General features: G+C 55.6%; 1 protein-coding gene across 4 annotated transcripts in view; it reads left to right on the top strand.

The window, feature by feature from the left end:
* The window catches only part of H6PD (hexose-6-phosphate dehydrogenase/glucose 1-dehydrogenase), a 39552-nt gene that overhangs the window by 14500 nt on the left and 12364 nt on the right, over positions 1-12688 (top strand). For 2 of the 4 annotated variants that reach the window (XM_059052281.2, XM_059052311.2), the window contains exons 2-3: positions 2278-2914; positions 4066-4183. In XM_059052281.2, coding sequence (XP_058908264.1) covers positions 2278-2914; positions 4066-4183 — 755 coding nt within the window. Of the gene's footprint in view, positions 1-2277; positions 2915-3185; positions 3690-4049; positions 4184-12688 lie in introns of those variants that run through there. The other 2 variants (XM_067018057.1, XM_067018051.1) reach the window with 2 other exon arrangements.

The following is a 12688-nucleotide window of genomic DNA, read 5'->3' as shown; positions in this document are numbered from 1 at the left end:
GGCCCTCGGGGCTCCCTCACCTGCCCGTCCAGGCACGTCCAGACCTCTGGCTACCAGTATCTGGTCAGGAGCTCTGAGACACAGCTGCCAGCTGGCGGCTCCTCCTTCTCTAGGCTGTTCTCTGGGCTTCAGATTTCTCGCTGCCTCTTTCCTGCACTGACCTTGCAGCTTTTCCTTCCCTCCAGACAGGGGCGGTTGCCAGGTGAGAAAGAAATGCTTGAAGGGCCAAGGACAGGAAAGCAGGAGAAGAAAGTGGAATGGTTCTCCGGGCCATCTGTGGATTTGGGCGCGAGTGCAGATAAAGGGACAGTGGAAGAGGAAGCTGGGGGGCTGCTCATGTGGTCCCTTGGTCCTTCAGTTAAATCTCCAATGATGGGAATGTCTGGTGTCCTATAGATTCTGGTGCAGACACTGTTGCTGGAACCTCATCTTGGTTTGGCCACTAACCAGGGCCATCTTGGAGCTGGATCTCAAGAAAGATGTGGAAGAGGCAAAGTGCAAAGTGAGAGGAGGGGGTTGATGTCAGAGTCACGGGCAGGTCTGGTCCCTTGATATAGGGGATGGTAAAGGGATGTGGGAAGGTCTGCAGGGCCTTTTCAGAAGTCCTGCTATTTCTTTAAACCTCAGTGTCCCTATCTGTGTAACTAGACTGTAGCCTCATTGTTGAGGATTTTGTTGATCCTTTATCGGTAGAATACTTGCCATATAATAAGTGCCATATAATAATTATTATTGTTCCTTCTTCAGTCTTCCCGCACCCCAGGCTGGGCCCCGGTCCCCCCACCTATGTCTGAGAACCCGTGTTGCTTTCCTCCCACTTCCTCTGCCTTTCCTTCAAAGCATTGGCCTTGGCAGGAAACTGGAGAATGGGAGAGCCATGGAGTAGGAATTGAGCGTATCAAGCCCTACAGCTTTGGTCAGAGCAGAAGCCCAGAGAAATTAAACCCTCTGGTGCATTTGTGACAGGTCCAAGGCCTCTCGCCTTTCCTGCATGTCAGCTGCTTCAAATTTGAGGCTGAAAACTAGCCAAGAAGTTAGGCTAACCTTGGAGAGGCTGCAGTGTGTAATTGCTGTCCATCAGCTCTGGAGCCAAGGAGCCCGGTGCCTGCCTGGCTCCCCGCTTTCCCACCACGGGACCTTCACCTCCCTGAGCCTCAGCTTGTCTATCTGCAAAGTGGCGCGGGGGGGGGGGGCTATGATAGTACCCTCTCCACTGGTTCTTTTCAGGGCTCTTGTCTGGATTCAGTGAGAGCCAATGCACAGAAGTGCTTAGCTCCGTGTTGGACACATGGTAGCTTTCAGTGTTTGCTGCTATTAACAATATTCCATAATGATAGCTACACTTATATAGTGCATCATAGGAGATAGGCATTGTCCTAAACATGTTTTCAATGTTAACTCATTTTATCCTTTTAACAGCCCTATGATGTAGGTACCACTAATACCCCTGTTTCTGATGAGGAAACGGAGGTATAGAGAGGTTAAATAATTTTTTTGAAAATGTTATTTTGTTTATTTATTTTGGCTGCACTGGGTCTTAGTTGCGACACGCAGAATCTTTTAGTTGTGGCATGCATACGGGATCTAGTTCCCTGACCAGGGATCAAACCCAGGCCCCTTGCATTGGGAGCACAGAGTCTTACTCACTGGACCTCCAGGGAAGTCCCAGAGAGGTTAAATAATTGTTCAGAGTAAGGGCTGAGCTGGGATTCAAACTCAGCCAGTTGGTTCCGGAGTCCGTGTTTTTGGTCACTGTGCTGTAGCAGTGATTAGTGATCATTTTGTGCTTGGAGCCCAGTAGACAAGAGAAGAGCAGAGGAGGAAGTGAGGGGGCAGTGATGTCTCCTCCCAAAGTTCCAGCCATCATCCAAGACCAAGGCCTGCTTGCTGCTCCGATGGTCCCGGCCACCCGTGCTTGTGGACAAGACTGGCCTCGGTCGTAGAGTGGACAGCTCCAAGCACACGGCAGCACTGGGACCTCCCTGACGGCTGGTGCCACCTTGCCCTGCTCCTGCCGCAGAATGGCCCACCTCTAGCAAGTGGTGTCGTCCTTGCGTACGGGGCAGGCTCCTGACCCACTGAGGCAGAGAAGCCAAGCTGCTGAGGAGGGAGAGGGAAGCTGTGGGACTGTAACATTTCCCTGAGAACCAGGTGGCTGTTTCTTGCCAGGCAGGAAGTGTTTGATAACCTAGAAGTGTGTTTCCCTCCTGCATCACAGCCGCCTGAGCCGTGTCTGATCCTTCCTTGTTCCTTGTCTGTCTTCCCCATGTGCCCCAGGCACGCAGGCGCTTGGAATATGCTCACGGCGGCCGTGTGCATGGCCCTGCTGGGCTGCCTGCAGGCCCAGGAGCTCCAGGGACACGTCTCCATAATCCTGCTGGGAGCCACCGGGGACCTGGCCAGAAAATACCTATGGCAGGGGCTGTTCCAGCTGTACCTGGAGGAGGCGGGGAAGAGCCAGAGTCTTCGCTTCCACGGGACTGCTCTGACGAGCACCGAGCAGGGCCAGGAGGTCATAGCCAAGGTCCTGAGGTCCCTCTCCTGCCCCAGGGACACAGCTCCCGGTCGCTGTGCTGAACTCAAGGCTCAGTTCCAGCAGCTGAGCGAGTACCGCCGCCTGAAGACGCCTGAGGACTATCTGGCCTTGAGCAAGGACATTGAGGCCCGGGTCCGGCAGGAAGGCCTCCAGGAGGCCGGCAGGATTTTCTACTTCTCGGTGCCACCCTTCGCCTATGCAGAAATTGCCCGCAACGTCAACAGCAGCTGCCGTCCAGGCCCAGGTGCCTGGCTGCGCGTTGTCCTTGAGAAACCCTTTGGCCGTGACTACCGCTCAGCCCAGCAGCTGGCCACAGAGCTTGGGAGCTTTTTCCAAGAGGAGGAGATGTACCGGGTGGACCATTACCTGGGCAAGCAGGTGAGCCTGCAGCTAGGAGCCCTCTGGGGTGGAGGGAGCTGGTGCAGGTAGACCCTGTCCACAGGGCCACACCGATGGCAGAATTGGGCCTGAAGGCGTCGCAAAATCTGGGCTCCCATGGTCATCTTGACGGTGGGCAGGAGGTAAGAGGCCGGAGGAAAGGCGGTGAGTGGCAAGGGCAGGACCGCTTGGCCCATGTCCACGTGTCCAGCCGCCTGTTCTTTAGTGTATCCTGTCCTCTTTGTTTCCCAGCCAGGGTTTGGGCTCTGATGTCTCCGCGTTGCCCTGCATTCCCTGCAGAGGGGGCCCTGAGACTCTGGGGTCTGGACCTGGCTTCCAGCTGGGCATGCCAGGGGAATTAGAATTGACCACCTTACTCCACACCCATCGGCTCTTTCTCAGTACCTTTTTCTTCCTGAGTTCTGTTTTGAACCAGAAGGCTGGTAGCGAGGTCTTAAAATGTAATGGGGACCCTAAGTCCATGCTCCTCACCCAGGCCCCGTGGCGGAGCGAGGGGCTGGCCTCCTGGCTGATGCTCGTCAGCCGGCCAGCTCCCTCTGAACCTACCTTCAGGGCCCCTTCGGGACACCTCTTCCCGGAAACCGCAGCAGAGGATACACGAACACCTCTGTTCTCTGGTGCTGCCCAGGACGTGGGCCCAGGGCCGCAGCGGGGGCACCACACAGCCCCCTGGGGCAGAGGCGTCGCCTCCGACCAGCCATGTTTGGAGCTGCAGTATTCCAAAGACAGGGCCTCAGGCCACTTGCCCATCCTGGTAGGTTTTTTCACTTGTTTATGGGAAAAATTAGGGAAAAAAACAAAACAAAACTGGATGGTATTCAATTTGAAGCTTTTCTTGCTCCATTTTTCATGTTAAAATATCTCTTTTATTAAAAATTGATGGTAACAGAAGATAGAGAATCCTTAAATATTTTCTTTCTTTGCAAAATAAAAAGCCGGTAACCCTGTATAGGTTACTGAGAGGTTTCTGGAGTCCTTCCTGGGCTGTGACGCCCTGGCGTCCAGGGACCGTTGCTCCCGAGAGCGTCTCTTCTGAGCGGGGGGTGGAGAGGCTGGGGGCCCTTCCTTGGGTCAGGAGTCCCTCTTCGTCCTGAGAGGAAGCACAGCACCACAGTCTCCTTCCCCGTCAGGTGGTGGCCCAGATCCTGCCTTTCCGAGACCAGAACCGCAAGGCCCTGGACGGCCTCTGGAACCGGCACCACGTGGAGCGGGTGGAGATCATCATGAAGGAGGCCGTGGACGCAGAAGGTGTGTGAGTGGTCGCTGCCCCGCGTCCGCTGTGGGGCATCGGCCCGCAGGACTGGAGGGTCTGCCTGGCCCCCGCGCCTTGGCCCGTGCTGCTCAGAGGGAAGCCTTTGCTGGAGTGTGGTCTCCCTCCAGGGCCTGCCGTGGGCCCAGCGCTGGGTCATACTACGCCCCAGGGTGCCTGCGGGCGAGACCCACGTGGTCGTTGCCACCCTTAGGGAGCATGCAGTCCTTTTAAGTAGACTTGGCCCAGGTGCTGAAACGCTGGCTGGCAGTGAACCCTGGGAGGTGAGCCAGCTTTCCCGTGAGTGTGGTGGAGACCGGCGGCCAGCACGAGGGCTCCTGGGCTTGTGTGTTCAGTCCTGGCACCAGCGCCGGCGGTCCCCTCTGCCTCCTCCTCCCCTGCCCCCTGCTCACCTCCTGTCGCGCCTGTGCATCCCTTCTCAGCTCACTGGTCACTCTGTTGGGGAGCCTCTGCTTACCGCACGCTCAGAGCGCACGCGCCTCCCTCCCCTGCCCCCCTGTGCTCCTGGCCTCATCTCATCCCCGCCCCGTCTGCCTTTCCCAGCTCCTCGCTGGCACCCGGCACACACCTGGGAAGTGCTGACCAAACACCGCAGGAATGAGAGGTGTTGACCTGGGAGTAGGGACAGCTGAGTGTCAGGCCCGTCTCTGCATCCGAGCGACCTCAGCACGTCCATTCCTGTCCCTCATCGGTGAGGCCAGCGGGTTGTGTCGACAACAGCAGCTGAGGCCCCTTTGAGCTCCAGCGTTCCGTGATTCCACCACGTCTTGTGAGCGCTGACTGTGTGTGTTCAGAGCATCGGTTCTTACCCCAGATCATCAAAGCTAATTCTTACTGTTTGCGGATGCCCCCAGTAGCCATATGAGATGGGCACTGTTCTTAGCTTCCACCTACAGACGAGCTTTGGTGACGAGCCCAAGGTCATGGCCGGAAGTGGTGGAGCGGGTCCCGGTGCGGGCCGTCTGGCTCCGGCCCCGGGCTCCGCACCACTGCGGTCAGCTTGTCCCCACTGCTGTGTCCCGCAGCCTGAGCGGCGGTGCCAGAGGCCGCCGTCCCCACCCACAGTGCGTGCCTTGGCGGAGGGGAGGGCCCCTCGGGCCTGGATGGGGGACCAGGAGGTCTGTCTCTTTCTCTTTCCCTTGGTGACTCTCTTCAGCTTTCTCCCCTTTGTCTCTGAACGTGTGTTTGGTGCTGTAGAAGCTCTCTGGGGGCTGCAGTGATGGAGAGGTGTGAAACCCAGCCTCAGTGCCCTGATAGCTCAGGGGTTCACTGGGGCAGGTAATATATCAGGACAGGCTCCACAGTGAATGATGCAGGTGGTGCTTTGGGGCCGGGGGGCGGGGAGGGGAGCAACAGTGGGCTGGGGTGCCAGGCAGGAGGCAGGCCTCGAAGGGCTTTGCTGTCCTTTAGGGGAGCTGGGTTTCTCCATCTGGAACCCATATGAGAAAAGAGGTGCTCTTCTCACTTTCCCAGTGAGCCTTCATGGGTCTCGGGGATCCTTCCCAAGCCTCCCACGTTTCCCTTCCTGTCCTCAGCAAGGGCTCAGGCCGTGGGTTTCCTCCTTGTGCCCGTGTGTGTGTTGGGAGTCCTGGCGGGAGTGAGGGCTGGGCTGTGCCCTGGCTTCATCTGCAGAGAGATGAGCTATAGATCCGGCGCTGAGGGTGTGGGGCGGGATGGGAGGAGGCCTCTGTCACCCCAGCTGTGGGCTAGGGGCAGGGGCCAGCAGCTCTCTGCCTGGGCTTGACGTGGGGTCTTCTCTCCTAGCCCACTTCTGGCAACTCCTTCCCGGGCCCACCCCGGGTTGGGGAAAAGCCGTGATGTCTGGAGTTACCAGTTGACGTTGTTGCCTCTTATTTCGTCCAACCCTGCCACCCCATCCTTCTTGCTATCTGATGTCATTTGCAGGATCCCTGCGGAGCCAGGGGCTAGGCAGACTGCAGGCCTGCTTATCCTTGTGAAGGTACCTTTGGATGTTGGAGAAAGGAAAACAGAAGGCAAAACAGAAAGGCAGGGAGAGGTCTGGGCAGGTCTGTTTGCCACGGCAGGCCTATGGCAGGGAGAGTCTCGGGTTTGAACGACAATGTACCAGCCGAGGTCCAGGAAGGAGGGTGGCGCCGCCCCTCTGTCTTCAGGGCTGCTGTGTGTGACCAGAGCTCAGGCCCCGTCGCCTTCGGGGTGTGGGCTCTGAGCAGGGGATCTCGCTGCTGCTAACCCCAGAGCACGTGCTGCTTCACTTGGCCCAGAGGCAGAGAGAGACAGAGCAGGGGGCCGCCAGCCCTGAGGCTTGCAGCCAGAGGGGGATAGTTCAGCCCGTTGTCCTTGCCAGGGGTGGCCAGCAGGACTGCAGCTGTCCTGGGTGCCGGGTCTCCCCGGTCGGTGCGTTTACCTGCTGGCTGGATACACAGGCGTTGGTAGTGTGTATGCTGGGGTGACTTCCTGCCTCTGTGCCCATCCCCGCAGGGTGGGCTGTGGACCTGGGTCCTCGGTAACAGAACACAGGGTTCTCCTCTGTGTCTGCGTCTGCGTCTGTCTCTTTCCCTCCCTCCCCACCGCCTTCTGTCTGCCTGTCTCTGTTTCCCCTGCGGCTCGGGGACCCAGAATGACAGGGTTCTCTGCATCCCGAGGAAGCGGCCGGGTACAGCGCTGTGGCCCCAGCACGGATCCTTGCTCTCCCCTGTGGGTCCTGTTTTGGAGCCCATCCCCCAGGGAGATCCTGCAGGAGCTGGGGACCCTGCAGCTGCCCCACCATGGCCAGTAGGCCCTGTGCCAGCACATCAGGGCCTCGGCTGTGCCTCCTCGTGGGGCTGGGGGTGGGAGGCTGCAGGAGGAAAGACTGCCCTCCCCGCCAGAGGTCACAGTGTCTTGATGTCGTTTGATGAGCTCAGCAGGCGAGCTGCCGCAGCAGGACTGAGCATGGCCAGCAAGCGTCCAGGCAGGGTTCCGAGCCGCGTGGTCTGACCGTTAAGCAGAAGGACAGAGTGTGGCGGCACTCCCCCTCCCCCCTCCCCCTCACTGACTCCTGTGCCAGGAGGCCCCGGAGGGCCCGGCTCCTGGCGGCAGCCTAGACTGTGGCCTGAGTTCTGGAAAGGGAGGGGCTGCGGGCGCTGGCACGGGGGCTTCTGAGCTGCAAGGTGGTTTGGATGTCTCCCCGACCCCCAGCCCCACCATCCAGGCCCCCAGCTCCCCGGCTCCGCGGCCGTCGGAGAGGTTTTTTTCTCCTTTTCTGCCGTAGCCCCTGGCCCAGAGGAGTTTGCCACAGTCAAGGCTGCTGCATAGGCAGGAGGGGGAGAGAGCAAAGGGGAGGCGGGAGGGGAAGTGGTCCTTCTGCAGCCCCAGCGCCCAGCTCGCTCACAGCCTCATCGGGTACCCCTCTGGGGAGTCCCCGTCCAGTGAGCCCCTGAGAGTCACAGAAACCCTGGGTACCTGCCGGGGTCTCCTGAAGCATCACTCCGGGCCGTCTACAGAGTGACCTTGGCTGGGCCACTAGCCTGTGTGTGGTGGTGACCCCTGCCGGCCCTCATCGCGGCCACTGGGAAGGGCTCTGCTGACACGGGGGCTGGTTGCTCATGGACTGAGGTGCAGCAGTGCGGGCCAGGCTGCCCTTTCTTCCGGGGGTGCTGGGATGTGGTCCCAGGTCGGTGGCCCCTCAGAACCCAAGCTCCTAACCCTTGCGCCTGCAGCCTCAGTCTGTCCAGGCCATTGGCAGTTGGCCTTCCTGCCAGGATGTGCTCGGGCCGTCTCTTTGCTGCCCTAGATTCCCCTCTGGCTGGAAGGCTCTTTTTTTTTGGGGGGGGGCAGGAGAAAGGAGGGAGACTTGCTGAGGACAGTGTAGCTGTCACTGCTCTGGGAGGGTCCCTGTTCTGACATTGGCGTGATGCACGTTGACCTCCGAGGGTTGGAATGATCGTTCCGTACCCCTCGCTGAGGGACCAAGGCAGCCAGCGTCCTCCGCCTCCCAACCTGGTGTGTGAGGAGGGGCTGAGAGGTCGCTCAGCTCCCCTTCCAGCCGTCTGTAGAGCTGTCTGCAAGGTGAGCCCAGGGCAGCTGCCGGGCCTCCAGCCCGTGGACCCTCACTCTCCTTGGCCCTCCGCCTTTTTATTTTTAGCGGTCCCAGAAGCTACTGGTAGAGATGGCAGCTGGCTTTTAGGTTTTTTTTGTTTTGCTCGGAAAATCCGGACCTCCCACGGTGTGGAGGCAATGAGGCGGGGGTTTCTGGTCCCAGATCTGAAGGCTGCATCTTCAGCACAATCTCTACATAATGATGGTAACCCCTGTTACGTCTCTCTTGGGATTGTTGTAAGGATTAAAGCAGATAATGTGCATGGAAATACTCTAGAAATGGAGATGCTGTTCTCCTTCCGGGTTGGCAGGGAGGGGAAGCAGCAGTGTTCTCCGTCTCTCTGGGCTCCACGTGGCTTGTAGGTGACTTGTGTTGGGTTGTATAAAGACCCGTAATTGATCTGCAATTCTCTCTTATGTCCATTTTTCACATAATATTATCCCTCTCTCTCACTTACATATGTATTTAAATTTCCATGTATTGACAATTTGTGTAATATATACCTTTCAGTAGCTCTGTGTTTCTGTTCAATTCTGTTTATATCACAGAATATGAATTATGCTATTATTAGGTATCTCAGTTTCCACGTTTTGCTATTTTAAATAGTACTTTGCACGCTTAAAAAAAATTAAGGTATGATTGACATGCCATAAAATTTACCCTTTTTTAAAGCATACAATTCAGTAGTTTTTAATATATTTACACAGTCACGCAACCATTATCTAATTCTAGAACATTTATGAGTGTTCTAAAAAGTATTTCTTCTGGGGCTTCCCTGGTGGCGCAGTGGTTGAGAGTCCGCCTGCCGATGCAGGGGACACGGGTTCGTGCCCCGGTCCGGGAGGATCCCACGTGCCGCGGAGCGGCTGGGCCCGTGAGCCGTGGCCGCTGCGCCTGCGCGTCCGGAGCCTGTGCTCCGCAACGGGAGAGGCCACAACAGTGAGAGGCCCGCGTAACGCAAAAAAAAAAAAAAAAAAAAAAAAAAAAAAAAAAAGTATTTCCTCTTAAAGTATACTTCTGAAGTGGAATGACTAGGCCAGAAGTGTGAGAACGACTTCACGGCGGCTATTACATCTTATCAGACTGTTTTCCAGAAAATTCGCAACAGCAGCGTCCGTCACTAGTGGTATTCCGACAGCTTTGCCCACATCGGGTGACCCTGTCTCCCCTGTTCCTGCTGGTTTGGTAGGTTTGCAGCAGCTCTTCTCAGGCGTGTGGGACACAGCTGCCTCTGCCTCGCATGGGGTGCTGCCCTGTGAGGTTTCGGAGGGCGGCACCACCAAGGGGCAAAGTGACGGGTCTCCCGTGACGTGGACGAGCTCTGGCTTTCTACAGTTTGGGAGCCAAGTGCATAGGGGTCTTTGTTCCTGTCGTCCCACCCGGTCATACTTGATTCTGTCCTTGTTCATGTATTGATGGGTTTTTGCGCCTCCGCTTTCAACCTAGGAAGGATGCTAGGAGTCATCATGGATCATTTTCAGGAAAAATCAGTCCACAATAGCTGGTGGTAACCAGAAGAAATCACATTGTCGGGTGCTGTCAGGAGGACCAGCCGCTGCCTTCCTCTCCCTGCCTGTCCTCTCCCCCGTGAGGTGCCTGCCCTGGGCCTGATCACTCCACGTGAACTGGAAGCACAGCTAAGCGGGAAAGGATCAAAGTCCACAAACGTACGGGCTGTGCGAAACACAGGCGCACCTCCACCCCATCCCAAAGCTCGAGAGTAAGGAATGAAGGAAGCTCTCTTTTACACAGCGGGTAGTAAACCTATGACTGCGTTCTCCCCAGGGGTGAGAGAGGATAGAAATAGGAAGGGGGCCACTTAGGGATTTGCTGAACTAATGACTAGTAAGCAGATAACAGGGCTTTTTAAGACTGCTGTGTTCTCTCCATAAAGAATTCATCTGTTCTCAAAGCTTGAATTATCCTCTTTACACTCTTTAATCTCCTGTATTTCATCGATTCTAAGACACACGTTTTTACATATTTGAACCTCTCTAAAGCTGGGTTTACCATTGATGGGGTGATATCGTTGAATTGGCAGCCTGTTTCTTAGTGGTGACAAAACAGTGATGCTTTCGCCATCAGTGGCATCTTTGATGTGATGAGATTTAGTCTGTCTCCGGCATTCATTGCCTTCCCAAGCCCTAGGATCATACCTGCAGCTACCCTTGAGGTATTTTCACTGGATGCGTATCACCACGTCAGACCCAGCAGATTTAGAACTTACACCGTCATTGCATTTTCCCCATGAAATACCGTCTGCTTTCTCTGACTTCTTTATCTTCAAATGGTGACCATCCTCTGAGTTGCCCAGCTGGTAGCCTTTCTCTCACAGTCCCTGTAATAATAACGCTGGCCAGTGTTTATTAGTGTTTCCTGCATGCCAGGCACGGTTCCGAGCCCCACTAATCCTCACGGCAGCCCCACAAGGCAGGTACGGTGACCAGTCCTCTTTTCTGTGTGATGCAGAGCCACTCGCCCCGGGGCCACGGGGCTGAAAGGTGGCCGAGTGGGTACTTGAACGCGAGCAGCCTGGTTCCAGAGGCTCCAGATCGCAACTCTTGCACTGCCTTTCATGGATCCAGCCAGGGACCGTGCAGTCTTCACTCATGCACTGAATAATGTCTGTGTTTCACTGTTTGCTCTGGCCCCGTTACTTCCTCTGATTGCAGCAAAAGCTTCCCCGTTGATTTCGTTTCCACCAGTCCCGTCTCTGTTCATCTTGCCAATCAGAGACGGCTTAGTCTTCCCACAGCACCTCCGTCAGGGTTCCACTTCCCTACTCTTAACACCTTTTTAGAAGAAGTTTTATTGATATACAACTCACATACCATACAGTTCACTTATTTAAAGTTTACAATTCAGTGGGTTTCGGTGTATTCACAGAGCTGTGCGTCCATCAACGCAATCAATTTTAGAACATTTTTATCACCCCGCAAAAGAAGCTCTGTACCTCTGATTTCCCCCTGCCCCCAGCCCCTGGCAGCTGTTAACTTACTCTCTGTCTCTATGGATTTGCCTATTCTGGACATTTCATGTAAATAGAATGTACAATGTGTGACTTTCTGTGTCTAACTTCTCTCACTAAGCGTAATGTTTTCAAGGTTCTCTGTGTCAGTGCTTCATTTCTTTTTCTTGCTGAATAACATTCTGTTGTGTGGATGGATGTACCACATTTTATCCATTTATCAGTTGGTGGACATTTGGGTTGTTTCTACTTTTTGGCTATTGTGAAGGGAACTTTATTTTTGTTTATTTTGTTTATTTATGGCTGTGTTGGGTCTTCGTTGCTGCGCGCAGGCTTTCTCTATTTGCGGCGAGCGGGGGCTAGTTTTTGTTGCGGTGCGCGGGCTTCTCATTGCAGTGGCTTCTCTTGTTGCAGAGCACCGGCTCTAGGCGCGCGGGCTTCAGTAGTTGTGACTCATGGGCTCTAGAGCGCGGGCTCAGTAGTTGTGGCGCACGGGCTTAGTTGCTCTGTGGCATGTGGGATCTTCCTGGACTGGGCCTCCAACCCGTGTCCCCTGCATTGGCAGGCGGATTCGTAACCACTGCGCCACCAGGGAAGCCCTTGGCTATTGTGAATAATGCTGCTCTGAACATTCATGTACAAGTTTTTACGTGGAGATATGTTTTCTTTTCTCTGGGGTTATGTACCTAGGAGTGGAATTGCTGGGTCATACAGTAACTCTGTTTAACTGGTGAGGTCAGGAACTTTTAATAGCTCCTCAAACCCCTCCGTCTAGTTTCCAAAGCCCTTTCCATCTGTTCTCGATATCTGCTATTCCGAATCACAACCTGGCTGCTCCTACCAGACCAGGCTCTCCCTCATCGTCTGACCTGCGTGTCGGGGCCTCTGATCTCCGGCTCACGCTTCTCACCCCAACTGGGACGTGGTGCAGGGGCAGAGTCAGCCCACATATATATTTCTTTGAGACACACAGCAGTTTAAAAAATCTGAATTATGTGTGCGAGTGAGATTATACTTAATGATCCAGATTTCCATGTTCTCTAAAAATTGCAAGATTTGGTCACCGTGGGCCCACATGCCTGTGAGGTACCCCCCGCCCGACTGCAGCTGAGGGACGACACAGCCCTGCCTTGTCCTTCTCGCACCTTTCCTGGCCTGCTAGGTGCTGGGGTCCCTGACCTCTTACCTAGACGCAGCCCTCCAAGACCCCGCTCGGCTTGCTACTTGGACCATCGTGCTGCACTTCCGAAAAGCTCCACACAGGAGGCTGTTCAGATGGGAGCGCTGGGCAGCTACAGGGGAGCTGTGACAGCACCAAGAATTGCAGGCTCTGGGGCCAGCAGCCTGGGTTCATGTCTCATTTTTACCCCCTTATACCAGCTGTGTGACCTTGGGCCAGTTCCCTGACATCTGTGAACCTCAGTTTCCTTACATTTTAAGATGGGAGTAGCAGTA

The sequence above is a fragment of the Kogia breviceps genome, chromosome 1, assembly GCF_026419965.1.
Source record: "Kogia breviceps isolate mKogBre1 chromosome 1, mKogBre1 haplotype 1, whole genome shotgun sequence".
Taxonomy (NCBI): domain Eukaryota; kingdom Metazoa; phylum Chordata; class Mammalia; order Artiodactyla; family Physeteridae; genus Kogia; species Kogia breviceps.
This window is presented reverse-complemented; position numbering and strand designations above follow the sequence as displayed.